The 27721-nt window shown below is 44.3% G+C and overlaps 1 protein-coding gene across 1 annotated transcript in view; it reads right to left on the reverse strand.

Moving 5' to 3' along the window:
- LOC126335950 (calcitonin gene-related peptide type 1 receptor-like) overlaps positions 1–27721 on the reverse strand; it is a 257752-nt gene that overhangs the window by 71309 nt on the left and 158722 nt on the right. Inside the window, exons 5-6 of the mRNA XM_049999426.1 lie at positions 25004–25132; positions 24872–24958 (exon numbers count right to left, since the gene is read on the reverse strand). Of these exons, the coding sequence (XP_049855383.1) occupies positions 24872–24958; positions 25004–25132 (216 nt within the window). The remainder of the gene's footprint in view (positions 1–24871; positions 24959–25003; positions 25133–27721) is intronic.

The following is a 27721-nucleotide window of genomic DNA, read 5'->3' on the forward strand; positions in this document are numbered from 1 at the left end:
GGAGGTAAATTAACATGCACTGTTATGGCGAAGCATGAGATTAAGTTGAAAACAGAGGCGCAAGAGCAGTGACAAATAACTAGCCGTATCGACTATCAGAGGCACAAAAGGAAGCCTTCCGAAACGAGCTAGGTGCAATGTTAAGGGAGGATATCAATGCGTGGAGCACAAATGAGTGGAAGGTTCCGTCATTGAAGATTCCTGTGAAGATAGACTCCCCATGGAAGTGAAAGTGCACAATAGTTGCAACCTACTGGAGATTGAATGACATTTGTATTAGCGCTGTATTTCCACTACCTTGTAATGATGAGATTTTATATAGATTAGGAAAAGTCAAGTACTTTACCATCAGGGTTACGGCCAGATACTGTTGAATGAGGATGATCGAAAGGAAACAGCCTTCTCCATTCCAAAGGGGCATTATGAATACGAAAGATTACCGGTGGGAATAAAAGATAGTGGTGCCACTCTTTAGAGACTGATGAACACAGTACTAACAGGACTTCAGGACACGAGATATTTGTATATTTAGATGATGTGGTCGTGTCTGGAGTTACGATAGAAAAGCATAATTCCAGGCCTGGAAAAGTGTTTGAAGGGTTACGATTACACCACTTGAAATTGCAAGTTGACAATTATGAGTTCCGACATAAAGAGGTAACTTACTTAGGATACTTATACAACGGGAGGATTGAAACTTGAACAGCAGAAGTTGAACGTGAAAAAACAGCACTCAAGATCCACTACCACGAAGCAATTAAATAGATTTCTAGGGATTGTGTAATTTACCACCATTTTATCAGAACTTCAATCTGATAGCGAAACCGTTACACGGATTACTGAAGAAAGGGCAGAACTACGATTGCTTGACTTAGCAGAAAGCTGCTGTCTGGGAACTGAAGGAGAAACTAGTTAGTCCCCCGATGGTACAGTATCTCAATTTTACGGACTAGTTCATAATTACAAGAGACTCTAGAAAACAGGCGATCGGTGCCTTGTTGAATCAAGGAGATTTTGACGGGATTTGCAAGTAGTCTTTACATCCAGAACGTAGCATAGCGCCGAGAGAGAATATAATACGATCGAGTGAGAGCTCGTAGCCATAGCGTTGGCAGAGAATCACTATCTGCCTTACATGTTTCGAAGAAAATTCATTTTATGTGCTAATCACAAACCCTTGAAATGGTTGGCACATGTAAGTGAACCATCGTCAAGATTAAAGACATTCAGGATTAAACTGGTAGAATAAGACTGAAATACACTCCTGGAAATTGAAATAAGAACACCGTGAATTCATTGTCCCAGGAAGGGGAAACTTTATTGACACATTCCTGGGGTCAGATATATCACATGATCACACTGACAGAACCACAGGCACATAGACACAGGCAACAGAGCATGCACAATGTCGGCACTAGTACAGTGTATATCCACCTTTCGCAGCAATGCAGGCTGCTATTCTCCCATGGAGACGATCGTAGAGATGCTGGATGTAGTCCTGCGGAACGGCTTGCCATGCCATTTCCACCTGGCGCCTCAGTTGGACCAACGTTCGTGCTGGACGTGCAGACCGCGTGAGACGACGCTTCGTCCAGTCCCAAACATGCTCAATGGGGGACAGATCCGGAGAACTTGTTGGCCAGGGTAGTTGACTTACACCTTCTAGAGCACGCTGGGTGGCACGGGATACATGCGGACGTGCATTGTCCTGTTGGAACAGCAAGTTCCCTTGCAGGTCTAGGAATGGTAGAACGATGGGTTAGATGACGGTTTGGATGTACCGTGCACTATTCAGTGTCCCCTCGACGATCGCCAGAGGTGTACGGCCAGTGTAGGAGATCGCTCCCCACACCATGATGCCGGGTGTTGGCCCTGTGTGCCTCGGTCGTATGCAGTCCTGATTGTGGCGCTCACCTGCACGGCGCCAAACACGCATACGACCATCATTGGCACCAAGGCAGAAGCGACTCTCATCGCTGAAGACGACACGTCTCCATTCGTCCCTCCATTCACGCCTGTCGCGACACCACTGGAGGCGGGCTGCACGATGTTGGGGCGTGAGCGGAAGACGGCCTAACGGTGTGCGGGACCGTAGCCCAGCTTCATGGAGACGGTTGCGAATGGTCCTCCACCGGTGTCAATGTGTTCTTTTTTCCATTTCCAGGAGCAACAGTGTCCCTAATTTTCTGGGAAATGGCGGTGCGGTCCCCTACGGCACTGCGTAGGATCCTACGGTCTTGGCGTGCATCCGTGCGTCGCTGCGGTCCGGTCCCAGGTCGACGGGCACGTGCACCTTCCGCCGACCACTGGCGACAACATCGATGTACTGTGGAGACCTCACGCCCCACGTGTTGAGCAATTCGGCGGTACGTCCACCCGGCCTCCCGCATGCCCACTATACGCCCTCGCTCAAAGTCCGACAACTGCACATACGGTTCACGTCCACGCTGTCGTGGCATGCTACCACTGTTAAAGACTGCGATGGAGCTCCGTATGCCACGGCAAACTGGCTGACACTGACGGCGGCGGTGCACAAATGCTGCGCAGCTAGCGCCATTCGACGGCCAACACCGCGGTTCCTGGTGTGTCCGCTGTGCCGTGTGTGTGATCATTGCTTGTACAGCCCTCTCGCAGTGTCTGGAGCAAGTATGGTGGGTCTGACACACCGGTGTCAATGTGTTCTTTTTTCCATTTCCAGGAGTGTAATATACAAAAAGAGATCACAAAATACTGCAGCAGATGGACTGTCACTGATACAAGGAAACTCAGCTACTGTCATTACGAATGAGCAAGATATTGAAGAGGAAGAACAAGATGATCAGCAGCTACTGATTATTGAAGAGGAGGAGCTAGCTATTCTGAAGCAAATTCACAATTCACCGGCAGGAGGACACCAAGGAATCAGCCTAAGATACGGACACATTCAACGGAGACTTCATGGAGAGGTATGAAGAAAGAAATAGAAGACTACATTCGAAGTTGCGAGAGTTGTCAGGAGAACAAGGCTACGCAGAATAAAGATGCCATTCGTGCTGACCCAAATACTTTACCATATATCCACTGGTTGTGATATCGACTTAGCTGGACAGCTTCACATAACAGAAAAAGGGAGCAGATACATGTTAAAGTTTCAGGATGTCCTCACGAAATTCGCTGTAGCAGAGCCTATAATGCGGCAGGATGTCGAGACAATAGCACGAGTGTTAGCGCAGAGAATAATTTGCAATTCTGGAATACTGTCAGTATTGCTGAGTGATCAAGGAAAAAACTTCCCAAGTAACATTTTAAAGAGAGGTTTGTAGTGAACAGATGATCGAGAAGATTCAGTCAAAGACAAGGCTAAACTCTATCTCAAAACATTGAAGAGAGATCAACGTACAGGAATTGCCTGTGAGGGAGACGCTGTGATCGGTCTTCGGAGACAGGCCAACGCGCGGTCAGTTTATCTCTATTCGCCTAACCCTGGGAGCAAGCAAAAGGTATGGGACACTGTATTAATGAACGAAAAATTAAGTTGGGATTAAATAAAAGAGTAGCAGAGATTGAGAGATCCAATAGGAAAAGCTGCATTTCCGTTTTGTATTAGTGACTACTATCATCCTCGTAATCTGGCACAGACCTAATTACAGTAGAGCGCCGATTGTCCGAAGTAACTGGGGGACATGGGTGTTCAGGAAACTGGTTTGTTCGGATAATCGAACTGTACATGTCTATTTGACGAAAAGAAGTACTGTACAGTAAATTTATTCAGAAAAACAGGCATCTCTTTTAGTATTACAAAGTAACATACAAAGGCAACTTCAGTAGGAATATACAGTATAGTAATAATCTCGTACTTGTCCCTCATAGAAAGAACAACACGTTTACGTGTAAGCATTTTGTATCGTCAAGTTCACTTCTTCACGCAGCAGCACACAAGTGGTCGTAACAGTGAACAGAAGTGACGGTTTGCACCGTGAGAAGCTCTTCTTGGGAGCGCGCAATCCTTTAAACTGCGCGGAGCGGCACGCCTCAACTCTAAGCTGGCGCAGCTGTTGGCTGTGAACAGCTTTGATACTGCCTCTACTTCTACTGCCAGTGCCAAGCCGGCAGAAGTGTGCCGATTGTTGAAACACAGCGACTGGCGGCTTGGCCGGTCAGCAGCGCCTTGTGAAGGCCTCAATTTTCCGCCAGCGGTAGCCCAGTGCGGCGACTACTGTGGGAAACTTTGTTTGGGAGTGAGGGGGATGATGGACGGTAGGGCGAGGTGCGAGGGAGTACACAGTTCGGTTAAGCGGTCGTTCGGTTGACCGACGTTCGGATAATCGACGCTCTACTGTACTAACGCCATGCTAAAGCCGATCCCACCTGCTGCTTTGGCATATATTGCTGACATCTTTAACAACATACTGTAGACGGGGACTCATCTAGCACCTTCTAAACACGCCATGATTGTCGCTATCCTCAGGCCGGGTACAGATCTGGGATCTCCCACGAGCTATCGCCCAATAAGTCTACTGTCTGCAATCTATAAAGTGTTTGGAAGGCTTTATATGCGTCGCCTACTGGAACACGTTAATACCGAGCAGCTGCTCCCTAGAGCTCATTTTGGCATTCGTCGAGGCCACTCAACTACTCGTCGAAGAAACTCTGGAAACCGCCGATCGTCGAGAATTCCTTGGTGCTCTCCTACTGGATGTCACAAGTGCCTTTGGTTCAGTATGGCACGAGGAACTTTTGTATAAGCTGTATACATTTGGAATTCCCTCCTCGTATGTCCGCCTCATACACAGCTACCTGCAAGACAGGACATTTGAGGTCATGATCGGTTCAGGTCGCTCTACTCGCCGACAAATTAGAGCTGGCCTGCCGCAAGGTTCAGTTTTAGGCCCCTTGTTCTACATTATCAATACCGCCGACGTGCCAAGTGCTCCAAACGTTCACCTCGCGTTATATACTGGCACCACATTACTGTACGCCAAAAGCCGAAACATCGATATCATATTCAACCGCCTACAACACAACTGATGATCTCTCTGACTGGGTCACCAAATGGCGTCTTGCAGCCAACACTAACAAAACGCAGGATATCATCCTCACAAGGTGACACATACCACCTTCGTTACGTCAAATAACTGTCCGCAGTATCTCCATCTCGTGGTCTGACCATGCTCGGTACCTCAGTGTCACCATCGATCAGCGACTTACCTGGAATCTCCACATCGGTGATATCAGGAAAAAGGCAATGTGGCACCTCCGCAATCCTTACCCAGTGTTCCGGACATCCTCATCATTGCCCGCTCACGTTGGTATCACACTGTACAAATCCCTGATTCGTCCACTTGAATATGCTGCAGTCGTCTGGGGGAATGCCACTGACACCTGCATACAACAGTTGCAATGGGTGCAAAACCGTGCATCACGAGCTGCAGCCCACGTCCCCCAAGGGTATTCCACAGGCGTTCTCCATCAATTAGCGGGCGATCTTCCTCTCGGCGAACGCTACCGTGAAACAGCACGGCAATTCTATGAACACGGTGTTGCTTCCAAATACGAACACATCCATGCCCTTGACGAAAAGCTGCACTGGAGTCTCTGCAAGCGTTGGCTTCATCTGCTCCGGCTCTAAGTCGACCGTCCCTGCTACTAATGGTGCCCTTAGTCAGCTGACACGTAGCGACACTTGCTCCATATCGGTGTTCCTATCTTGTTCGCACTCACGGCACCAGCGAAGACACGTTGACTGCTACAGAAGTCATGGTTAGTCCGATGAAACCCAAAGTCCGACATTCAAGAACTCCACAACAGCAGCGGTCGACACAGATAGAAGAAGCTCTTCAGTGTCGGGACTACCCACACCTCTGAATCATGGCATCCTGTTGACGGACGAGTGCAGCAGGAGCGCCCATGTAACCATAGGAGTCATGCACAGACGTCTCAGCGACGGCATCCTCTGAAGTAAGGGAAAATAAGAGGAGTGTTACGACCATGTGCATGTAAACTGTGATCATGTTCATGGAAAAATTTGAAATGACTAAAGTCCCATATCGCCTCTGGTCTGAGAGTGAGCTTCTGAAGTAAGACCCTATGTTGGGTTACGGCAGTATCATTCTTTTCTATTCTTTTGCAGCTTGCAGGACGCATCCATAGAATTGCATAGGGTGCGCTCGGGAACAAAATTTTCAGCGAGCTGCAGGCTGAAATCTAGGAATTGAGGGTATAGTATGACAAACTCAGAGCTCAACTGAAGCAAAGCACTGACATTTTTCCACAGACGTTAGTTTTCAGGAACAGAGGCTGGATAGACGCACGAAAGGAAAATAATAAAAACTGCGCTTGGAATGGTGGATAACGAGAATATTCAGGAGATGAGTGACACCACTGGACAACTGCAACTGATGACAGGCACTACGAAAATCATAGTAATGCGAGATACCACACACTTGTCATATTTATACCGGTGTGCTCTGAATAGCTCCAAAATGGTACGTGAGTTAATCATAGAGTTAGCCCAGATCACCCAGGATACAAAGGAAAGAGTAAACAGTGATCTGGAGGAATACAGAATCGGCTGAGCTAACTGGACAGTAAAATAGCGGTGGTCATATTATAATGGGGAATAGGACATAACGATTCGAGAATGGCAGTGTAGTGGAAGAAGCAGTATATCATGCGGTAAATAGATAACTGAGTTCAATACTACTACCATCATAACAATTCCTGACAGGGTTGCACTTTGCGGTAAAAAGTTCTTGCGGAATTACAATACGTGACTGTAGTGTCAGAAAGATCTTAGCGATGTTTTACCACATAGCAACTGTGGAAGTGAGCACGAACAGAACAGAGTTATACATGATGGTCTGACTTCCAGTGGCAGGAATTAACGTGCAGTATCAGTGTTGTACGCTTCACCCCTACCCATTAAGATAGGGAGCAAGGGGTAAATGTCTGTAAGTGGAGTGTCTATGGCTATAAGTGGAGTGACTGAAGGAAAGCACCACCATGCTTCCAGCTGGAGAAATGCGGATTGACGCACAGACATGAAATGGACAATTGCTTCTACGAAAAGCAGAGACAAAGAAATACTCGAAAGAGTTGTTGGCACCACAACCTCATTTTCAGATGGTAGGAGCACATTCGATCTACTTAGATTTTTCACTGGAAACTGTGAGAAGAATTGCTACGAGCGTGGAAAACCTCAAGGATGGATAACGTTCGATTTGGGCAATAATGGTATTTTGGGGAACGGCACAACTTGTAACACAGCCGGGACAAACATCCACTTCCCGGCTATCTTCAAGGATACGACTGTACCCAGGGCCAGGGAAACCGTTGGAAGTACTGTCAATGCAAACTCTAACATACCTTAACAACACCCTGAATCCCGATCTCATACACTCTTTAGATACTTTAATAGCACCTCAGCAAGGGAAATTTTGCTTAGGACAAATGTTTCAAAACATTCAGCAATATCACGGGGGGCGGTGCCGAAATCTGGAACCATAATCATTATGACCACTAGTCCGGTCATTTTTCTGATTGCAATGTGCGTACTTTATACTTGACTCAGAGGCAGAAGTATCCATTCTCCAGTCTTCCTGACACGTCAGATACCTATCGAGTGGTTAACTAATATAAGCCGAGATACAACGACTAAGACGGTATATGAGACGTGTCGAAGGGACGCGGATAGCAGTGCAGTCTTTGACCGCCCAGATGAACCAAGGGGCTACCAACAGCGTCCTCTCAACGACCATGTAGCGAACGTTGCTGAAATGAAATGATCATATGACATTGATGGCTGGGAGTCCCCACCTGGGAAGTTCGGCTGCTGAGTTGCAAGACTTTTCAATTGACGCCACACTGGGCGACCTGCGTGTCGGTGACGATGAAATGATCATGAGGACAATGAAATGATCATGAGGACAACACAGCATCCAGTCTCCGAGCAGCGTAAGTCTCCGATCCGGCTGGGAATCGAAGCCGGGCCCTTTGCATGGCAGTCAGACGCGCTGACTACTCAGCTAAGTGGGTAGACAGAGCACTTTGCTGCTTATGGGCGTCTGCAGGGCACCTGTGGCATGGATCCATGCTGACTGCTCTACATCGGCAAGAAGACTGGAATTTGCACGCCAGTACCGCAACCTTTTCAGATGAATCACGCTTTATGCTCCATCCGGCGAGAAGCGTGTGAAGGCAAACAACCTATGGCAATCGTCGGAAGACGCATCAACACAAGTATATATCTATCCTCGGGGACCAAGTCCACACCTACATGCAGTTTGCTTTTCCTCGGCACGATGGCATCCATCAGCAGGAGAATACATGTCATGTAGCTCATAGCGTACACGCGTGGTTCAAAGAGCATCCAGGATGAGTTTACCCTTCCATCCTGGCCACCAAATTTCCCATATTTAAACTCAGTTGAGAATCTGTAGAACCACGTTGTTCGGGATTTTCACTCACCATCAACCGAGAAATCTAGCACAGCTGGCCATCGCACTAGGGTTCAAAATGGTTCAAATGGCTCTGAGCACTATGGGACTTAACTTCTGTGGTCATCAGTCCCCTAGAACTTAGAACTACTTAAACCTAACTAACCTAAGAACATCACACACATCCATGCGGTTCCGGACTGAAGTGCCTACAACCACTCTGCCACCGTTGCCGGCATGGCACTAGGGTCGACATGGTTCCACATCACTGTAGATACCTTCTACAAACTCGCTGACACTCTTCCTGCAGGCTTCACAGTGGTCCGTAATGGGAAAGGTGGTTATTTAGCCTAGCCTTTTGACAGTTGCTCACATTAATGTGTGTGCACAGTGTTGTATAATTTTGAAAAGGATTAAGTAAACTAAAACCTAATAATAACAGTGTAGCATTAGGAAAAATAGAGAAAATCCAACAAAGTCAGCTCCCGCGAGCAAAAAGACTTCGCGCAATAGGCACAGTGTACAATTATGTATGTAAAGCTGTGAGGTTATTGCAGAGGATAATCAGAGGCAAAATTCGAAACTAATTTCTTGGAATAATGGAAGAGAGTTAGGCCACAGAATAATTTCTTTTTACTTGCTTCATTTTTTTAAAATGTTCTGCCCGGTGAGTGTAGAGCTGAGGAGGCTAGCTCGGGGCTGGCTTGCCGATCGGAATGTCAACAAGAAGTACTGCTAGGTAGCGGGTGACAGAGATCCAGGCAAGCGTTGCCACCCAACTGAGTGAGGGAAGCAGTAGGGCAAACAACACAGTGCTACATAACAGAGTTTTATGAAGTAACATTCCAGAACTTCAGCACCAGAGCGCCACCACAATAGTCAATCTTTGCAGAAAGATCCGAGCCCGACGACACAGAATAATTACTGAACTGCCGCAGTAACGCAAGGAGCGCTGATGAGGTCAATAAACGAGGGCATATGCAACCATATTCTCACAACCACCACGTCGTAGGCACAGGCTCAAGCCTGTAAATAACAAAACATTTGGAACTCAAAGACATCCAGATGTGCTGCCATTCTGTCCATGCCGCTGGAACGTGTGAATCCACGACTACCTGACCGACGATTGTCTGCCCGCTATCTGCTGGCTTAATTCAACATCAAGACAGAACCAACTTGATGAAAACCACAGTTGTGGTCTGCCTTTGCTGCCCACTGTGGCATCATGGATGGTGTGCGACCAACTCTCCTCCAGTAAAGGTCAGTTCTGGATGGCTTGGAAGTTGTCATCTCCACAATATCCAGGCATGGTGCAGTCGCACAGCCACCTGGCCGACTCGTGAATGTCTGCACCAGTTTTGGTCGATCCATGGTTGATAACAAGGGTCTAGTCTTCACAACAACCAAAATACTGGACCATACAGCATGTGATGGGCTGTCCGTAGAGTGCTGAGGTGTGAAGTGCACTATACCACAGAATGTAGGAGACTGTAACGTTCTAAAGCTCTGGATCTAAAGGTTTTGGGTTCAATGTTGGAGAGGGGAAGGTACTTTTCATTGTTCCAGTCTCTCCAAGATGATTGTAAGTCCGTATTTCATTTTATTTGTACTTATTTGTTTAATCTTAAACCATATCTTGTGTAAGTATGTTGTCCTTTTCTACAGGTTTACATCTACCTTATATACGACCAAAAGGTTTATGTCAGATTTGAATCTTAGCATTGGTACCTGTTCCCCTTGCGTTTTCGTTCCCCTTTCAAAATTTTCATTCACTTCCTTCACACATGCTTTGATGTACAATAGCTGCTATCTTGTCTTAAACATTCACAAAAAGGACTAGTCTTTCTTGGTCTTCGACTTTCATTACTCCCATGGTACATATCACAGTCGATAAAATAGATGTTTTTTGCTGCTGGTAATATTTTACAACATAGCCAAGATCTCTGTGTAGACTATGATCATCACGCAAAAATTAAAAAAGCCTAGGATAGTCGATTTTATGAATAAATTGTATAAAATGAATTATTTTGAAATATTACTGAACATTTATCTTTAACGGTGACCCTGGTAGTCTAGTAAGTAGAAAACACGCCCTGGCTCTGTAGGTCATGGGTTGAATCCTAGACACAGGAAGGATTGTTTCCTCGTTCTAGTCTCTGCAGCACGATTCTAGGTCCACTCGGGTTGCTGTCAAAATAAGTACTGATGATCTTTGCTGGGAGTAAAAGGTGTCGCAGGGCGATGGTTCCGCCGTCTTCCCCCTCACAGTACCATGAAAACAGAAGCTGTACTCTGTGTACAATAGTCTGGACACTGGCTTCTACCACAGACTTTACCTTTTTTTATCCCTAAGTTTGCTACAAATATTGATATACATACTATTAATTTGATCTGTTTTGCACGCCAGAGATAAACGGCTCTAATATAAATATGTAAATAGAGTACTGCAGTGGAAGGACATAATAAATTGGTTTAATAAGCAGTTATTGGTATCTTCATATCCTAATGAAATTTTACACGTGAATGAATGAACAAATAAAAAGAAATACTTCTTCACAGTGCTTGCTTTTGTATATCTTCCAGATCACATTTTTCATTTTTATTTTTGTTTCATACTTACAGATTCAGGCATGATGATTCAACAAAGTCGTCACTAACATCTACCTGTTGATCGTGCCATTGAAAACTGAGATAGCGAAATTCCTTGATGCCTCACATGCACTGACCATGTAAACAGAACTGCTCACCTACCTGCTGCCACACACTTTTCTCAAATAGCACTGACTCAACTTAATAATGCTGTGAAGAGATACTGGTAAAGGCACTGTAGTGTTGGCAGGCATGGCAAATGTATATACCCTTAAATAGTGATATAAAAGTGGTTAATTAGCAAGTGGTATGATATTTAAGTGGTACATATTATTGCACACATTCAGTCATGATCATCTATCGGGCTGTGCAATAACTGAAGAGTGGGTGATGAGGTAAATGAATATCGAACTGTGGTAATCATTTACTGTATCTTGATTTGAATAATTTTGGACGACTGTGATGTGGATTACATCTTGAATCCCAACTTGACTCTCTCCTTGTTGAATAATTATATGTATACTACTTACCACGTTTAAAACAAGCATTACGGTAAAAACGAGTAAATTAAACAACTGAACACATTTAGCAATAAGGATATGGACACGGATGCTCGCTTTCTGCTTAAGTCATTTACATTCATTGATTCTCAGTGATCAACCATCTATGTAGTTCTGACGTTTTATTACAACCCATCAGTAACGCGTTAAGTAAGATTTGTGTGTGTGTGTGTGTGTGTGTGTGTGTGTGTGTGTGTGTGTGTGTGTGTGCATATTATGATCATTGTTATTTCAATAGTTTATCAACACTGATCCTTTACTAAAAATTGGTTGGACGATATGACAAAGCTGTCATTTACTTTAAATTTAAGTAGTCAGACTATCATAACTGTCATCATAAGACAACAGCTGTTGTTTGACTTAAATTCAATTTATTTCTAGTTATTTCTTCTAAATACAGGATTATCCAAAGTTGTTACCACTCAAATGGAATCTATTAAGCATGCACCAAATATGTGTCATATTCAAATTCAGTACAATCATTAAACTTTATCTAATAGGATATCAAACTATAAATGCTACCACCATAAATGTACACTCCTGGAAATGGAAAAAGAACACATTGACACCGGTGTGTCAGACCCACCATACTTGCTCCGGACACTGCGAGAGGGCTGTACAAGCAATGATCACACGCACGGCACAGCGGACACACCAGGAACCGCGGTGTTGGCCGTCGAATGACGCTAGCTGCGCAGCATTTGTGCACCGCCGCCGTCAGTGTCAGCCAGTTTGCCGTGGCATACGGAGCTCCATCGCAGTCTTTAACACTGGTAGCATACCGCGACAGCGTGGACGTGAACCGTATGGGCTGTAGACGGACTTTGAGCGAGGGCGTATAGTGGGCATGCAGGAGGCCAGGTGGACGTACCGCCGAATTGCTCAACACGTGCGGCGTTAGGTCTCCACAGTACATCGACGTTGTCGCCAGTGGTCGGCGGAAGGTGCACGTGCCCGTCGACCTGGGACCGGACCGCAACGACGCACGGATGCACGCCAAGACCGTAGGATCCTATGCAGTGCCGTAGGGGACCGCACCGCCACTTCCCAGCAAATTAGCGACACTGTTGCTCCTGGGGTATCGGCGAGGACCATTCGCAACCGTCTCCATGAAGCTGGGCTACGGTCCCGCACACCGTTAGGCCGTCTTCCGCTCACACCCCAACATCGTGCAGCCCGCCTCCAGTGGTGTCGCGACAGGCGTGATTGGAGGGACGAATGGAGACGTGTCGCCTTCAGCGATGAGAGTCGCTTCTGCCTTGGTGCCAATGATGGTCGTATGCGTGTTTGGCGCCGTGCAGGTGAGCGCCACAATCAGGACTGCATACGACCGAGGCACACAGGGCCAACACCCGACATCATGGTGTGGGGAACGATCTCCTACACTGGCCGTACACCTCTGGTGATCGTCGAGGGGACACTGAATAGTGCACGGTACATCCAAACCGTCATCGAACCCATCGTTCTACCATTCCTAGACCGGCAAGGGAACTTGCTGTTCCAACAGGACAATGCACGTCCGCATGTATCCCGTGCCACCCAGCGTGCTCTAGAAGGTGTAAGTCAACTACCCTGGCCAACACGTTCTTCGGATCTGTCCCCCATTGAGCATGTTTGGGACTGGACGAAGCGTCGTCTCACGCGGTCTGCACGTCCAGCACGAACGTTGGTCCAACTGAGGCGCCAGGTGGAAATGGCATGGCAAGCCGTTCCGCTGGACTACATCCAGCATCTCTACGATCGTCTGCATGGGAGAATAGCAGCCTGCATTGCTGCGAAAGGTGGATATACACTGTACTAGTGCCGACATTGTGCATGCTCTGTTGCCTGTGTCTATGTGCCTGTGGTTCTGTCAGTGTGATCATGTGATGTATCTGACCCCAGGAATGTATCAATAAAGTTTCCCCTTCCTGGGTCAATGAATTCACGGTGTTCTTGTTTCAATTTCCAGGAGTGTATTTCTTTCTTATGGGTAAGGTTCCATAGTGTCTGTATGACTAACATTAGACAGAACATTTTTGCATGTTTGATGAAAGTGTGTGGTTCACCGACTGCAGACAGTCGAATGTTTCAGGACGGGTTTAACAGTTTAACAGTTCGCACACTCATCAAAGGTTTGTGGAAACTGACTCAGCGTCAGAGTAGTACAGGACGTCCAAGATCCTGCTGTCGAGTAGCAAAGTATAGTGCAGGGTCCTTCGAAGACAGCCAGCCACTGCTGTATTGAAACTGCAGTTCCCAATCAACCGTGTGGTATATCTTGAAATATGACTTTAGAAGTGACCATGTCACTTTCAGATTGTCCAGTCACCAACAGCTGAGCAAGAACGCTTTAGAGTTCAGTGCTGTCAGACTTTGGCTGAACTAACAAATATTCAGAAATAGCATTTGGAAGGTACTGGATTCAAAACAAGCTGGTTTTAATACAACTGGATTTGTTAATAGTGATTACACCATTTTTTCGGGCAGCGGATATTCCCTTCAAATTCGAAAAGATGAACGTGGCTTCCCTATGGCGATTATTTGGTGTGCTATGACCGCCACTGGAGTAACAGGGACATTTTCTCTTTTCTTGGATACACCTACAACGAGCACAGTCGTGTACTTCATGATGTTGCAAGAGTATGCCACTGATGAAATTTCGCTACAACTCCGATGCGTGAGATTCTGAACAGATGGGGCACCACCGCATTACGCGTGCAGTGTTTGCGAACATCGTGAGCAAATATTTCTCGGTAGACGGATCGTCCGTGGTGTTCCAACGCGCACGGTCACCGGAGTTGTACCGCGTGTTTTTTGCTTGTGGTGAACGGTCAAGGAACCTGTCTACAACAGGAAAATTAACATCAATGACCCTAAGAACGAAATGCAGGAAGTGAGTTTATACATTCCCCGTGAAATTTGTGTACATGCTTTAAGCGTTGCATTATTTTATTCACGGCTGTAACTTTTAGCAGCTGTAGTTTTATTTTTTCAGGATAAATTTCAGTCGTCAGTTGCAAATAAATTTTATTATGTTCTACCGGTTCATCTTCAGACGCTTAGTTTAGCATATTCATGGATCTGATTTAGTTATTGTAAATTGTCAAAACAGTGTTTAAAATATACGAAGATAGTTAACTGTTCTCGAAAGAACAGTTACCATTGATGACCGTGCAGCTTCTCTAGAAGAAATGGTGATTAATTGAAACCCTCAGCTGTCGACAGGTGTGGTTGAAATACCTCGATGGGGCCAGCTGAAAATGCGTGCTCCGACCTGGACTCGAACCCGGGATCTCTTGCTTACATGGCAGCCGCTCTATCCGTCTGAGCCACCGAGGACACAGATGAATAGATCGACTACAGGGTCTGCCATGTAAGCAGGAGATCCCGCGTTCGAGCCCCGGTCGGGGCGCACATTTTCAGCTGTCCCCATCGAGGTATATCACCAACACCTGTCGACAGCTGAGGGTTTCAATTAATCACCATTTCTTCTAGAGAAGCTGCATGATCATCGAAAGTATCTGTTCTTTCGAGAACAGTTACTATCTTCATATATATAGTTAAGGACACCCAGCCATTGACCTTCGTCTGTGCACAAGTTGGCAGAACTCTTACGGGCATCGTCACCTTAATGTGCGCGAGTAATAGCCGGATGGGGAAATATCTGTTAAGTACATTAGGTATGTAGATTCCGGACAGTTGGGAATGTGGGTCTCAAGAGAAGCGTGCAGGGGATAAGCCCTTCAGTCGGGCTATTCATCTGTGCCCTCGGTGGCTCAGATGGGTAGATCGTCTGCCATGTAAGCAGGAGATTTCGGGTTCGAGTCCCGGTTGGGGCACACATTTTCAGCTGTCCCCATCGAGGTATATCAGCAAGACCTGTCGGCAGCTGAGGGTTTCAATTAATTATCAGTGTTTAAAATAATCACATACAATACGTAAATTTCTGAACATACCATGACATTACCCTTCTATGAAGAGGACATTGATCTTAGCTAAACTAAGGTACTGAAGATGACAAACTAATTTGCAGAAACCGGAAAAGCATAATAAAATTTATTTGAAACTGATGACTGAAATTTATCCTGAAAAAATGTTAATAGTTGGTTTCAATGTATTGCACATGATGGCGAACAAGTTGACAACCACTATACAAATAACAAATTATAGCAACTTTCATTTAAATTCGTGTAAATGTAGTTTTCATTGCCAGGAACATATCTGAATCAGGAATCCCACTGTATATAAATTTTACCAAGCAGTAGTACAGAAGGTGTGGGCAAATTACATTTTGAAGCTTAAACTGGAAGAAGGAAAGTTGTTGTAGATTGAAGTTGTCATTTAGGCTCTGAGGTGTATCTCGATTATCCAAATAAGAGACAAGGTCAAGGGCTCGATTCTCAGTAGGGTGACAAGGTGAAACTGACTGGGATCATTACATTTGATCAAAAGATCACTGTCTTCATTCTTTCTAAAATGTCAGCATAGCGATGTATGGATGACTTTTTTTGCCAGAAAGACAGAGTTGCACCTCAATTTCTGCCTATTGTTTGAACACTTACTTGGATGAAGCGTCAAAAGCTTGTAATATACATTTACATTTATTTCAGACGCAATCACAGAATACGATTACAACCATTACTGTCTTCATACACACACTGGCCGTCTACATATTCTGTATGTCATGGACAGCATGCGGTAAACATTGCGTCAACTTGTGTAGTACTTGTGTAACTACTTTTTTGTACATGGCTGTACGTCATTAGCGATGGATTCTCGTTAGGAACGCATGTGTTCGTGCAGCTGGGGACGCTAGGCGAATAAATGGGTGGGATTCAACGTGTATAGCCTGAACAGTTCCAATCAATGCGTTATCGAAAAGACAGGAAAGGACCTTTAAAGGAATAAAAGAAAATATTTGACAAAGACAGATTTTTATTATGAATTGTTTGAAATCAAATACATTCATTTAAATAGACAAATATTTTGTTTTATGTTTATTACAATGAAAACCAGCACTGTAAGCGTAATTTACCCCCACTGTAGAAAGTACGTCACTGTTATTACCATGACTGTAACACAAGCAGAGAAAATAGAGGAACATATAGCTCATTTGCGGTATCCGTCTTCTACCTTTGGAGAGATTAAAGGAAGAAAACAAATAGGATAATTTTGCTCTCCTACAAAAGAATACTACACCTTCACCATATTTTGAGAAGGTTACCACTAACGTCTTTCTTGCTCAGTACCTGAACCATTCAAACATATGAAATTTGAATTTTTCCTAGGTTTTGTAGTTCACTCACAGCTTGCATTAACTTTCAGTTTAGCATCTACGTATTTTCTTCTTTCCAAAGTACACCAAACAAGAGAGGCCCTAGGCCTGATGCTGACATAAGCATCATCCATCCACGTTTGCCTCTCATTATATCTGGGTGATGTTAATGAGTTCTATTATAGTTCAGTACTCACTGCATTCTCTCTTAAGTACATTTGCATTTACTAATAAATCACACATCTACTATTCTGCATATGGAGTAATAATTTCGCTATTTCATGAAAAATCTGCACCCGATACATCTGGTCCAATTGATGACTAGTAGAAACTCCTAGATAGAGCAACAAAATGTCACCTTATGAAATTCATCGGGAGCGTCGAATCTGAAACAGTGATAGGGATATATAAGTAAGCCTACTATATCTAACTGCAAGGACTTGTCACATTAGTTTCATATACTAACTTAGGATTACCGTCAGCACTTCAAGATTGGGTCTAAATCAAAATTCGCGTTAATAACAACTCCTTGTTGTAGATGGATGTAGCTTTTCCTATAACACAGACAAAGAGGAGGAAGGGTCGTTACGGGTGATGTGATGCAGAGGGGTGGCTGCAACCATGTTGGTGTCCTTCGTGGGTAACGAATTTGGTGCCTCTCTCCCTCACATAAGAATAATCTAAATTGTAATATTACGTAGTTTCGATGGATGATACAATAATTATTATGTACCAAAATGAAAAAGAGTACAAAGTATTTTTAAATGTTTACAGTACTTTTAACATGTATACTTGGTTTTTGAATCGTCCTTTGGAAATATCCTTCTAGATGACTAGTAACAGTTACAATCAAACGATGCTCATCTACTTCAGTATGCTGTTCTGATTTAGAACCTGGTTCCAAATTTCTTGATTTTATCCTTGAATATTAAACATTTTCAGAATTATTTGTCTTTATCTTTTGAAACTGTTGATAAGTCAACTAGTTTCTCCTAGACCATTGAACTTCGGGGCCAACTTTTAGTCAAATTCCACTTGAATGCACATGCGGTGAGGTGGGAGAAAAAAGCACCAATAATGTAACGGGACGAAGAACCCGTTTCTTAAAATTTTCTAGATATCCACATAAATTTTGGCATCACCTTCTCTGTTTCTCCTTCTCCAATTTCCTGCGCCCTAGATGGTTGCCTGGTGGCAAGAAAGAGCAACAGAGATATTATTTGGGTAATTTGCCGTCTTCAGTGAAATTCGAGGTTATAGAACAGGGAATGGGAGGATAAGGGCTCGGAACAGTTATGCAACGATTGCATCATCACAGAGACACCTCACTGAAATTATTAGAGGTTAATAGGAAGAAACACTCTATATTTAACTAATCACCACAAATTCTATCGTGTTGCTTGGGTACTATGCTCGATGTTGCTATTGAAACATGTTTTTACATCAAATAATATGTGATGTTATAAAATTGCAATCTAACAGCTGGATATTCCAGTATATTTATGCAGATAGTGCTATTGCAATTGGTACAACTACAACGGTTTGCGGTATTCAAAGTATGCTGTTGAGACTGATATAGTAGAATCTTCCAGTGACTGCTTAGCTTCTTCCGTACCTCGGAAACTGTTCATTAAACGACATACGAATAACAGGATAAGCTGTATTGAATAGAAATCTCATTAGGTTGCATTTCGAATTAAAGTCTATGAAAGACGCAGACTGTCTAAGGTAACACACTCAGAAAGTGATTGCAAAGTCAACGGGTAAACTTCTCAAATAACACAGTGGATACCGTTGAATGTCCCCAAAAAACCAGTTGTATTGTGTGTACGAGACGAAACAATCTGTCATACGTGTAAAGCTTCCAAAGAATGGAAAAGTCAGCTCTTGAGATTCCTTTGGACTTCGCTTTGTTACAGTGAAGTACGGTTTTATCAGAGTGGACAAGTAAGCACTCAAAATGATGTGAATACATTTAACAGGCTAAAACATGGAAAACAGACTAATGAAATTAATTGGAAGTGCGTATTTCAGCGCACGACAAATGCATGACTGGCGTCTGTATTGGCGATTTTACAGCCAGGAACCTGGTTCTTTCTGACAGTAATAATATCCTGCACTGATAATAACAGAACATTTGCACTATATATACTAATAACAATGCAAGATGTCGAGGATTTTGAATCACTTTTCTGTCATTCTTGTGCGAAATGCAAGTCCAGCTGGTGGTGTCATTAATTTCATAACACGCTAGACTGAAAACTAATAAGATATAATCATAGAACCAACATAAGTAGCTTAAGTCTTAGTTAGTTGGTTAAGGAATGACGTGTTTTAAAATTTTCTCCTGTTGCTAAGTACCGAAGTGTCGGAACTAATCTCAGTTTCTCTATAAATGCTCTTCAACTTGGTGAGTAGCGAAACGTAACGGAATGTTCTGTTTTTAAATTTTTTTATTCGCCTATTCTGGTCAGACCAGAGCTTTAGAGTTACAGTACTTGTTTATGTCATAGTTACTTAAGAAGTTACAATAATTTTAATATTTTTTGTCAATCATGTCAAAGGAATCATAATGCATCATCTTGTGCTCTGTCCAAATTTAAGATTAACTGATCATAATTCACTCCAGCTATTCGATTCAGTGTTAATTCATTTTTATAGAGTTGACTACGTACTTTAATTGTCAACTAACATAACTTTGTGAACTGCATGAAGATACGTTATTAGTATTTATAGTATAAAATGTCAGTGTATGACATCAACGCTGCTCACAGATTTTCACAGCGGAAGACTAGCGTAGCAGTTATGGAAGAAGAACGGCCTTGCAAAAGTAAGCAATGAGTGATCTCACTGTAGTTGGAGACACAACCGTGATTGAAACGTGCAGCTATATGGCCGAGGCTTTAATGAACCCATGGCTGATAAAGCTGTCCCACCCTTTGAACCCGGCAACACCTGCTGCCTCATATAAAAGCAATAATGAAACTGGATACGTATCTGGTTCTGAAACAGTGAAGTGAAACTTGCTATGTTAATTCACGCTTACAGCCTAGGGTAAAAAGTCTTTCTGGTATCAAAAAATTATTAGTAACTTTACTATCATATTCCTTAACTTGTGAACTAGCTGAAAATAACCTACAATAAGCTAAACCTGTTTTCCCCGCTGAAATTCGAACCAAGATACTTGCAATTCGTGGACCGCACTATCCAATTTGAACCACGCGATATTTCTTTGCGGAATAATCCAAAGCTTCAACTTGCCTTGTGCTCCTCCTGATTCCTCGATACTTTGCAGGGAATCGTCTAGGAAGCAATACAACAAGGAAGACAAGGATGATAAAACGGCGTAATGTCAGGTCCATATCAAGCATAGGTCTCTTAGGTGGACTACTGTGGAATGGTACCCGCTGTCGCTCTGTAGCAAAAACTTATCACACCACTTGCTTAATTGATTTAGGGAAGTCGTGATCCCGATGCTCATGGGGAAATCTAAAATAAACTCCGTCATTCTGCCCGGAAGGCCACGCTGACATGCCATTCATACTCTGCTAACCGCATCACTGCATGTGATACAGGGCGACAATTATTGAACTATATGAAATAAACTCGTCATAACTTCTGAACGGTTTGCGTTAGGACGTTCAAACTGCACCGTTGGCCGCAGGCACGATGAGAATTAGTATGCGCTTTATGGTTTGGTTAGGCAACGAAGCCCACTTTCATTTGGATGGGTTCATCAATAAGCAAAATTGACGAATTTTTGGGATTAAGAATCCGCATATGGCGGTCGAGAAGTCTTTTCTCCTTCAACGGGTGACTGTGTGGTCTGCAGTGTCCAGTCACGGAATAATCGGTGCGACATTCCGTGATGGCACAGTGGCTACCGAACGGTAGGTGAAGGTTTTGGAAGATGATTTCATACCCATTATTGAAAGTGATCCTAACTGCGGCAAGATGTGATTAATGCAAGACGGAGCTCGACCCCATCGAAGCAGGTGTGTGTTTGATACCCTGAAGGAGCACTCTGGGGACCTCATTCTGGCTCGGGGGTTCCCAGAGGTTTCTGGCATTTCCCTCAATGGCCGCCTTATTCTCCGTATCTGAACACATGCGACTCCTTTTTGTGGGGCTATATTAAAGGCAAGGTGTACAGCAATAACCACAAAATCATTGCTGAGCTGAAAACAGCCATTCGGGAGGTCATCGACAGCATCGATGTTCTGACACTTCAGCGGGTCATGCAGAATTTTACTATTCGTTCGCGCCGCATCATCGCTAATGATTGCAGGCCTATCGAACATATCATAACCTAAAGCCGAATATCTGTAGCACCGTGTCTATGTTTAATAAACTGCGTGCACGGTGTAGTTTGTAAACAATTTAAGGTTTTTCATATAGTTCAATAAATGTCACACTGTACGAACCGGCAAGTGTTCTTTTCAGATCTCTCCTAGCCGTTAATTACATCACTACTCGAGGAGCTGCTCAACTGGCCTCACAACGCTGTGTGCAACTCATTTCCACTCACTCCACCCAGTAAGAATTACTGAGAATGCTAAAAAACGAACTCGCATCATCCTCGTGGCATACAGACAAGCTCATTTCCGGTGGCGGACGGCTCTCTACTGTGTCAAAAGACTCACATGTTGTACCCCTACCCTTTGTGGAATGCGAGACGCCGTCTGCCGCAGACATCTACCACTCCATGCGCTCTGCGCTCCTTGATTTCCCTTAAACTGGTACGCCTACTTAGCTGGGTGGTAAGGTGCTCGCTTCCCACGCAAGCGGGCCCGGGTTCGATTCCCGGCCGGGTTAGAGATTTTCTCCGCTTAGGAATTGGGTGTTGTGTTGTCCTCATTATCATTTCATTCTCATTACCGGAGCGCAGGTCGCCCAATGTGGCGTCGAGTGAAGTAAGACTTGGCGGCCGAACTTCCCCAGATGGGGCCGCCCGGCCAAAGATGCCATACGCTAGCTCGTTACGAAGTACGTAGGGACATTAAAGTACATGTTAATCGAGTTACTCGTTTTACTCTTTGTTATAAGCTAATAGCTACAGTCTGCTTAACTACTCTTACTATTTTTTTTACTTAGACAATAGTGTGCCAGCTATAAATTGGTGTAAAATACTCTGGTTTTAGAAAGATTATCATCAAATGGTAGAGAAATGACAGAACTGGGAGAGCTTTTATTTGGTTGAAAAGAATTGACATCTGGAAGGGAGATTTATGGAAAAAGTAGCTGACCCTACCCAGTAACGCATGGAATGAGTCACACCGGGCATCAACACTTTCCCACCTTTTAGCGTGCTGCTCAGTGTACAGTTTCCACCTGTAGGTATCTTCATAGGTTCGATATTGTACTTCAGTTCGCAAGACGCCATTAGTCATTATCTAGACGAGGGTGTTTTCATTAGCCATGTCTTTTGCACAAAGACATTTCTTAATAACCTTCACTTACTGACAGAAATTTAATTACTATATTAGCAGCGTATAAAACAGGCGGTATACTAGTTTCTACACGATGACACCAATGATTGGTCCTATATGGCAGAACAACAAACATGGCCAAATCCTAAAATCACTTATCACTAATCTAAAAACTCTTCAAAGTTTTTGTTGATAGTTCAAGTTTGCGTTCTTAGTCTCAGGACAGTTCTCCAAATTTTTCCTGAGATTTTAGTTACATGTATTTTACGTGTTCCATTGAAACGGGGAAAAGAATTCTGAAACCAATCTGATTAATTTTTGGTTCTGATAGAAAAACTCCTGAAAATTACTTTTCAAAGAAATCAGAAGATATTTATACACACACATGTTTGGTAGGCTGTTTCTGTAACTCTTTGAAGTAAAAATTTAAACACACTGTAACCGTTCATCACTTTTTAAGTTCTTTGTTTAGGACGTGTTTCGGAGCGTTTGCGCCACCATCAGGTGGAAGTTCAATAGTTCACTTAGGGTGGGTTGCTTCCGGGAACCAGAGATATCAGAATATCTATAGTTCAGGGCATCTTCATTCTGTGCTTTTCTCGAGAGCTCTGCATTTGAAATTAACACATTCGCTGTTTACGAACTAATTCAGCGTACCTGAAGGAAGTACACATGGAAGATACACAGGATTGCAGATGTGCAGACATTGCTGGTTTCACAGAAGTATTGCAGCAGAGGTAAATACTGGAGTTGCCATCTGAAGATAGAGCAAAGCCTCCGAAAAAAGGTAGTAAATAGAAAACAAAATTAGTGTCTACTTACGGGTTTTGTTTATACACCAAATGATGGCAATCTTGTTCTAAGTAAAGAAGGGAACGCTGAAGTGGCGGGAATATATAGATGATCTTTTTCCAAGGAAAGTTGACTCCGAGACAGTATTATATAGAAGAGGGAGTAAATGAAGTTGGGTGATAAGAAATTACGAGAAGAATTTGATAGAGCACTGAAACATCTAAGCCGAAACAAGGCCCATGGAGTAGCCGACATTCCCTACGTATTATTGAGTTCTTTCGGAGAGCTGGCCTTGACAGCAAGCAGGACAGCCGAAATACCCTCAGACTTCAGGAAGAATGTAATGAGTCGCAATCCAGAAAGGCAGATCCTGACAAACAAGGAGTGGGAACACACATAACTTCAGTGCTATTTTCAACAGTAAGGGAAAGTGTAAATAACACAAATGTAGCATAAGAAAAAATTGCAAAAGGGCAAAAACTGCCCAGTGTATGTGTGTAACGAAGTTTCTTTTGTCATCAGTCTCTGCTAACTAAGAGGGAAGAAGCTATGGTTTGGTAAATATGTAAAAAAGAGGCAGAAACACCAATGACCACAGAAGATGCTTTGTAAACAAAAGCGAAAAACGTAAAATTCTCTTTACTTACTTGCAGCAACCTTAAGACGGAGGAACCAATAATAATTGAAGTCAATTTTTCAATCTGTAAGTGACTAGACTAAGTTGATGGCAAAAAGATCGAATTAATCGGTGCAGTCGCAAAATTTTGTACAGTGGTAGGCGGGAGTGCCAAGAACTACATAGTAGATATCGTGACTGATGAAGTCTGAGTGTGGGAGTGGGGGTGCGATTGAAGGTTACTTTTTCACGTTTCTCTTGGATAACTCGAATAGTACGGCCTCTAGAGAAAACGTGTCCCAGTACAAAATTTAACTATATAAAATTCCCTACAAACAGTTTCCGCTCATTTTTCTGTGTGATAAACAGTTTCGTGTAGCAAGCGAGAGAATATGACTATCTCTAGTGTAGTTTTGAAGGCCAGATATAACTTTGCGGGTTGCATAAAACGACATCGGTAGGGGAAGCTGAATCATCTTGTATAAATGTCAGCATAATTTGAAAAGCCAATTTGCATAGTGTTAGAAATTTACATATTCACAATCTAACTGATACAAAAAGGAGGATTATATTATTTTTTAGCTCTGAGCATCGTTTCAGAAGTCGTTCTTTTTTATATCCATTGGAAGACTAAAACATTCCTAAAACTAGTTTCTTCCAGATGACTAAGTGATTCCTGAAGGCTGAATCGATCCCGCTGCGGTCGCGGCCACTAATTCGAGGATACTGGACGTACACAATAGCTAGACTGTCTAAGACATTCATAAATTGTCTTGAGGCCTGGGTGGGAAAGATTTGAGGGTGACTGAACCGAAATCGTAAGATGTTCCATTTCAGACGCGATCCGGAAGCAGTGCAACAGTTTCATAACGTCTTGGTTGTATTCAAAAGAAACAGAGCGCCTGTAAAGATGAAACTCTGAGATGGTTCCTGAGACGCTCTCACATGTGTCAGTCGAATAGCAGCACAAGCAAAGAACATAAGTCAGTGAACACAAACAGTTTCAAGTTGTAGCGAAATTCATCTTAATCAGCTACCTGTCTATATATTCCTAACGTTGCATAAGCACTGTCAGAGGAGATTATTGTCTGTCTGTCTGTCCTAAGGAATCACAAGACGCAGTCACTTGCCAGCGCACCAAAGCCCCTGTCGAGCTACAAGAATGTCTGTGTGCTACGTTCCAGGCAGGCGCCTCGGCGTCAGACGACGCTGACGGCGTGGCGCAGCAGAGGAGGCGGCGGCGGCTCCGGAGAGCGGAGGCTGCGGCTGCGGCCGCCCCCGCCGCCGGCGCCGCCCCCGGCCTGGCGTCAGATGCGGTGTCGGCGCGCTGGCCGGCGGCGTCAGACGCAGACGTCGCGGCTCTGAGTGTGCATCGAGGCAGCGCGCTGCCGCCCCCACAGCCGGCACAGCAGCGGACGCAACGCGCCGTGCACGTCCACGTTCGCGAAGCAGAACAGGCACGACACGCACAGGCCCTGCGACAGCACACAAACAATACTGAACGGTCCGCCGACCTATCCATCCGTCATCGGTTGACGACACGAGAAAACGCGACTGAGTTAAACCTAGTGCGACACATGGAGTAGACAGTATTACCGATGAATAATTAAGTTGCCTTGCAGAGAAATATTATGCAAGAAATTAGAATTACGTTAATACCGTCAGCTGGCGACGGGCGTTGATATATGTCAACGGGAACAGGTGAAAATGTGTGCCCCGACCGGGACTCGAACCCGGGATCTCCTGCTTACATGGCAGACGCTGTATCCATCTGGGCCACGGAGGGCACAGAGGATAGCGCGACTGCCGGGACTATCTCGCACACGGCCCCTTTGAGACCACATTCTCACCTTGTATGTCAACACACTACATTCTTAGTATCCCACCCCAACACAGTCATTACTCGTGGAAGACATTCTTACCAAGTCCCGTAAGTTCGGGGAATTTGTGTGCATCCGTACAGAAGAAGAAGGTCATGGTCGGTACTGACAGAACTACACTACTGGCCATTAAAATTGCTACACCAAGAAGAAATACACATGATAAATCGGTATTCATTGGACAAATATATTATACCAGAACAGACATGTGATTACATTTTCACGCAATTTGGGTGTATAGATCCTGAGAAATCAGAACCCACAACAACCACCTCTGGCCGTAATAACGGCCTTGATAAGCCTGGGCATTGAGACAAACAGAGCTAGCATGGCGTGTACAGGTACAGCTGCCCATGCAGCTTCAACACGATACCACAGTTCATCAAGAGTAGTGACTGGCTTATTGTGACGAGCCAGTTGCTCGGCCACCATTGACCAGACGTTTTCAGTTGGTGAGAGATCTGGAGAATGTGCTGGTCAGGACAGCAGTCTGACAGTTTCTGTACCCAGAAAGGCCCGTATAGGACCTGCAAATTAGGTCGTGCATTATCCTGCTGAAATGTAGGGTTTCGCAGGGATCCAATGAAGGGTAGAGCCACGAGTCGTAACACATCTGAAATGTACCGTTCACTGTTCAGAGTGCCGTCAATGCGAACAAGAGGTGACCGAGACGTGTAACCGATGGCACCACGCTCGGTAATACGCCAGTATGGCGATGACGAATACACGCTTCCAACGTGCGTTCATCGCGATTTCGCCAAACACGGATACGATCATCATGATGATGTAAACAGGACCTGGATTAATCCGAAAAATGACGTTTTGCCATTCGTGCACCCAGGTTCGTCGTTAAGTACACAATCGCAGGCGCTCCTGCCTGTCATGCAGCCTGAAGGGTAACTGCAGCCATGGTCTCCGAGCTGATAGTCCATGCTGCTGCAAACGTCGTCGAACTGTTCGTGCAGATAGTTGTTGTTTTGCAAACGTTTCCATCTGCTGACTCAGGGGTCGAGACGTGGCCGCACAATCCGTTACAGCCATACGCATAAGATGCCTGTCATCTCAACCGCTAGTGATACGAGGCCGTTGGGATCGAGCACGGTGTTCCGTATTACCCTCCTGAACCCACCGATTCTATATTCTGCTAACAGTAATTGAATCTCGACCAACGCGAGCGGCAATGTCGCTATACGATAAACCGCAATCGCGATAGGCTGCTGCCCGACCCTTATCAAAGTCGGAAACGTGATGGTACGCATTTCCCTTCCTTACACGAGGCATCACAACAACGTTTCACCAGGCAACGCCGGTCAACTGCTGTTTGTGTATGAGAAATCGTTTGGAAACTTTCCTCATGTCAGCACGTTGTAGGTGTCGCCACCGGCGCCAACCTTGTGCGAATGCTCTGAAAAGCTAATCATTTGCATATCACAGCATGTCCGATAGATCCATGTAAGTATATTATGCAATAGATTACGAGATCATAGACTGCTGCTATACGGTATGAGCCCTCAGCGGTGGGGATTTATAAGTGTCATGTCAACTGAAGACACAGTTAATACAGTCAGTTCCACAAAAATGTGTACGCCATAATTTTAAATGTAACGTCCGCACTGACATCTCCGGTAATGCTCTCGAATCTGTACTCAATGCGGTTTTGTACAGTGTGTATATGAACAGCGAGAGTGTTAAATGTTTTGTCCTGTCGGTTAGAATCAGTGCAAAATACCTAAAGCGGCGCGAGACACTGTTCTTTGTAAATCACCTTTTTGGGCCTGGTCTCCCTTCTGAAAAGCCTCCTGTACCAAGCGTGAAAGTTTGCGTCAACGGACTGTCAAGCACCGATTAAAAGTGAATGTTTGGGGATGCTTACCTAAACTGCGTTTTGTCTATTTTCACTCATTTACAGCCAATTTAAAGGCTGAAAAAATGTACAATATTTATCAAAACTGCCTTCCGGATATCCATTATTCCGATATTTGGTTCAAACGAGGCAAAGTGGGTGCTTCAATAGGATAATGATCAGCCGTCTGTATAAAGAGTGGAAACAAGACAATGGAGTGTCCACGATCGACTGGCCTGCAATGTTTCCGAATGCAAATCCGATCGAAAATGTTTAATCTTATGGTAAGACGAAGCTTAAACGGAAGCCAATATGTTCTTAGAAGTAGCTGTCATATAAAA

The sequence above is a fragment of the Schistocerca gregaria genome, chromosome 2 (genome assembly GCF_023897955.1).
Source record: "Schistocerca gregaria isolate iqSchGreg1 chromosome 2, iqSchGreg1.2, whole genome shotgun sequence".
Lineage (NCBI taxonomy): Eukaryota > Metazoa > Arthropoda > Insecta > Orthoptera > Acrididae > Schistocerca > Schistocerca gregaria.